The sequence below is a fragment of the Planococcus citri genome, chromosome 2 (genome assembly GCF_950023065.1).
Source record: "Planococcus citri chromosome 2, ihPlaCitr1.1, whole genome shotgun sequence".
In the NCBI taxonomy this organism is placed as follows: domain Eukaryota; kingdom Metazoa; phylum Arthropoda; class Insecta; order Hemiptera; family Pseudococcidae; genus Planococcus; species Planococcus citri.
In genome coordinates, this window is record NC_088678.1 from 7635394 (window position 1) to 7640284 (window position 4891).

At 32.5% G+C, this 4891-nt stretch overlaps 1 protein-coding gene across 1 annotated transcript; it reads right to left on the minus strand.

Moving 5' to 3' along the window:
• Positions 1-179: 179 nt before the first annotated feature.
• On the minus strand, positions 180-4891 carry LOC135834422 (vesicular glutamate transporter 2-like). The gene is made up of 10 exons (XM_065348295.1): positions 4687-4891; positions 4340-4491; positions 4020-4253; positions 3843-3927; positions 3509-3729; positions 1408-1560; positions 1177-1309; positions 915-1070; positions 746-831; positions 180-494 (listed from the first exon to the last, which is right to left on the minus strand). The coding sequence occupies exons 1-10, from the start codon at positions 4697-4699 to the stop codon at positions 333-335; spliced, it is 1395 nt and encodes a 464-aa protein (XP_065204367.1). The 5' UTR covers positions 4700-4891; the 3' UTR covers positions 180-332.

Consider the following 4891-nt stretch of genomic DNA (forward strand, 5'->3'; position numbering starts at 1 on the left):
AAAATTCACCACCGAGGTTAATACTTTAGCAAGATTTTTTCGTACCTTATCGATTATATTTTTATCAAAATACCAGATAGGCTACGAATTTTCAGATTGAAATAAAGATACTGATCTCTCGTCTGAATTTGAGGGAGGGTTGGGGAGCTGAAAATGATTTAATAAACTTCAAAGGTACCTACGTTTTAAGAGATGTATTTTACTTCGTCTTAAATGTTATATAAAAAGATGATCGAGATGAAGAGTATGAAAGAAGCAAGTATAATTGCTGATGTTTAAGATAAAATACACACGTATTCATTTTCAATATAAAAATATTAATCGAGTGTAAATCAACGTATCTCGTTTAACGTTTTCTTGTCTTCTTTGATCTTTTCTTCGACGAAATTCCATTCTTGGACTCGCGAGTCCCAGATGAAAATGAATTGAAGTCCGGTCAAGATGCTGATGGCGGCGCTGATGAAGAATACTTTTTGCCATTGTTCGACTGTGTCCTGTGGAATAAGAATACAGGTTTTTTGATTAGGATGTTGGACTTTGATCTTTGAAATAGTGTACTGTAGATTGTCGAAAATCACGCAGCTGAGTCGCACATTTTTGACCTTGTTTTGTTCATGGTCAAAGTCAATGACCATTGACCAATATCATTCTCATCTTGACGTAAATTGAGTAATTGGTTTCATTTAGACCTAAATCTATCAATCAACATGTTAAAATGCGATGTAGGTAGTGAAAATATATGTACCTGGTTCAATGTCAAGTATCCGACTAAGGTCGGGATTAAGAATCCAGCAGTGTGACTGCAAACACCGCATAATCCTTGGAGAATGGCTGGAATAAAATTTATTCAAAGTCCAAGTATACTTTTGAAAAAATCAGAGATCATATTTTAAAGGAAAAGGTGAAATACAAACCTCCAAAATTAGGACTAATATCGATTAATCCTACAATACCTCCACTTGCAGCTGTTCCACTGAGTCCCATAATGGAGAAAATCACTATTTCAGCTACAGCCAAAATGTGACCAAAATATGCCAGACAAATCATCAGGAGTCCAGTGAGAACGTGACCTTTAGTATTAAAAGATATCAATTAGTTATAAGCACATAATTAATTTTTTTGTGATTTTGGAAACGAGTATTCAAAGGTTATAAATAAAAGTTCAGGAAGACGAACTTATGAATGTAGCTAATTTCCTGACAGTTGTGGTGGACAGAACTTGCTTCTTGATCAATCGATCCGAATAGACGGCGAAACATAATGAGACCACAATCCTGAACAGATGAGGGAACGAAGACCATACTCCTGTCTGGTTGAACAATAATAAAGGTAATTGTATAACCATCGAAACATACCTAAGCTCAATTCTCAGGATTTGGAGTAAGAATCTATGCAGCATCGACTTACTCTTTCTGGAGTAAGATGGTGAAAAAAGCTCATGTATCGAGGAGCGTAAATGGTTATGACAAATATTGTCCACATAATTCCAAATTGTCCAATAATATTGGAGTGGACGATAAGAGAGAGCAGAATACGTCTCCAAGGCACTGGAATTTTAACCTGAAAACAGAAATTCAAATTCAATTTCATTCCAAACAATGGATGGTGCAGAATTACAGCGAAAAATATCAAATTTTTCTTGACAAAATTAGCAAAAAATATCAACTGGCAACTACGAGGAGAGACAGAATGATTGGTGATGAGGATGAACACCATTTTGTGGCTCCAAAATCACTAAAAATCATACTTCCATCGCAGTTCTGATAAATTTTTGAAATATAGTAAGTAAGTAGATATCTATACTTCTAGTTATGCTATGTCTGTGTTTTCTGAACACTTGAAAACTTCAAATTGAAGAATGTAAATCAGAAATGAAGAAAAAAATTTGCAAAATTATCCAGAAATTATAATCTATTTTTATTTCTGGCAATTTTCAATCATTTTAATTCTTTTTCAAGAATTTATGTCATTTTAACATGTTTTAACGACGTTTTATTTTTCCATTTTAAAGAGGGGGGAATTCTGCCTAATTTTTGTGAAATTTCTTCAATTTTTGTTGATTTTCAATGATTTTCATGATACTTTTGTGTTTTTATAATTTTGTACATATTATTTCAATAGGTTTTCTTTCATCACTGAGTTTATTTTGGGCAATTTTTTCAAATATTGTCTTTATCGTGAATTTCATCAGTTTTTGAAATTTTTTTTACTACGGTTGTAATTTTTTTAAACTCTGAGTATATTTTCATGCCAATTTTACAAGTTTTGACAAAATCTGATGCAATAATTTGTAAGTAAACTTTGACGAAATTTCATCGATTTTTGGTGTTTTTAAATGATTTTTAAATATTTTTCATTTTAACATACTTCAATGATTTCAAAATGAATTTTATCAATTTTTATCTGCATTCTGTCAAATTTTTTCCTAAATTTTGCCACTTTTTAGTACATAATTTCGAATCATTTTAATACAATTCAGAAACTTTTTAACCTTTTTCAAGACATTCTGTGCAATTTTTCATGTATTCTTCCAAATGTTAATAAAATTGCATTAATTTTTGATGATTTAAAATGGATTACTTTACCTGCTTTTATAAAAGTGTTTTTATGCCATTTCAACATTCTTTTGTATTGAAATTGTCAGTCGCATTTTTTTTCGGCAAAAATTACATTTTTCATTAGAAATTTCCAAAATATTTTCTTTGCTGCCAAAAAATGGCAAAAAAGTTTCGAAATAATTCAACTTTTCAAAATTACATACATTTTTATTCGTAATATTATTATTCTGTTTTTTTATTGTGATTTTTTTCAGTAGGTATTAAAATGTTTTTCTCGCATTTTGTCACTTTTTTGATTATACTTTTTCAAGATTTTTTTGGTTACTAAAATTACTTTTTTGGGGGGGAGGGGGAGGGGGAGTTTTATTCATTTTCAAAATTAAAATTTATAATAACTCATCATTCAAATTCTAAAATTTTGGATCAGAAGAAATAAACAAATTTTTTTACGCATTGTTTTTCACCTCTCGAGATCCGAATTTTTGGAAGCTTTTGCCCTTGTTTTGCTCTGGACAATTTCTGATCTCTAAACTAAAAAAAATTTTAGTTTGAAACTTCCATAAATTCAAAAATGAAAATAACAGATTTTTAATGAACCTAGCTATAATTTTCATCTTAAGAACTCGTCATTTTATTCGACCAAATTGGTATTTTTTTTCTCATAAGAGTCGGAAAATTTTCAGTCAACATCCCCCCTCCCTACTCTACTCTACCCCCCTCCCCCCACAAATATTTTTCTTGTCTGGTTGACGTATTTTCGCAAAAGTGAATAAAGAATTTGAAAAAACAATTGTGCAACTCGCGTTCAAGTATCCGAATCTGAGAAGAACACAGTAGGAGAAAGATTCATTGTGGGAGGGGAAAGGGAATTTTGAGGGCCCCATTCGATGCACCACCAAGGGCCTCCAACTGACTCAGTGATATTGATTGACTATTGCTACAATACCTACTCTGCTGGAGAACTGAGCTCCTTGTGTTTTATCCTGGATGGTTTTTCTATCTTCGATGGAAAGTCTCGGATGGTATTCTGGTTTATCAAACATGAGATGTTTCCAAGCAGCACACCACACGAACCCAAGTCCAGCTATTGAATAAAACACCGCTTTCCAGCCATAAAATTTCATAATAAATCCGCTGATGAAGTACGTGACAGCAGAACCAAATGATATGCCTAAAGAACAATATAATTATTATATAGGTACTCATACGAAGTGCTTTGGTTTTCATAGAATGGCGATTGACATTTTCGAGACAGGTCTCATTTATTGAGATTGGCTAACTTACCTAAGAAACAAGTCAGAAATTTCCCTCTGTTGTGAGGAGCTACCCAATGAGGAACAGCGACAAAAGTGCTCGGAAATGACAATCCCTTCGGAAAATTAAAATTAAAACGTACAAGTATGAAATTGGCTGACTCATCAATCATCATTAATTCATTATCAACATGTGCATTCGTCATACCACGATACATCCTTGGATCATTCGAAGACTGGCTAATAATCGATAATTCACTGCGGCAGCTATAGGTAGAAGGACATTTATGGCACTGCCTAATAATATGGAAAATCCGAAGACTCGTTTGGCGCCGAAATTTTGAGCAAAAATGCCTCCTACAGGATGGGATAACCATAGTAGCCAGAACACACTTCCTAGGACTACACCTTGTTGTACTTCATTCCAGTGGAATTTTTCTTCCTAAAAATATGTAAAAGTGCATATTTGTGTAACATTTTGTAAAAAAATTATGATATCAATTATTTTTTTCAATTATTATCTAATACTTTTGTATCTGTGGTAATGTTGTGATGAGAAGCGTTGCCATGTGATGGCTTATCCACCATGTTTGTTATGGCGATATTCAAATTAGTGAGCAGCATGTAGTGCATCGAATATCCCAAAAAGCACATCAAGTATAGGGTGATGACCGTGGATACTGAAAAATAGAAGAATGGCCAGAAAAATAATAATCATACGTAAAACCATCAAGTTGACTCTTAATAACTTAATAACTGTACCTACATAAATATACTCATACTTGGCTACTTGGTGCTTATACTTAAAATAGGTTGGTACATACATAGTAAATAATTAAATTATTCATTTTAAAAAGGTACCTATAATTATTTACCTGCTTTGGACATTTTTTAAAGCTTGTGAGTGGAACTTTTCGTACAGGAGCAAAAATTGAAATTCAATGCATTAACTTTTTGAATTTAACGAGAAAAGGTGTTTGTTAAAAATCACAGACATTTTTACGATCACAGAAACCAACTAAGTACCGGTGATGAATCTATCGTTTCAGATGTTTCTTTTTTTCCTGATCTTGGTTTATT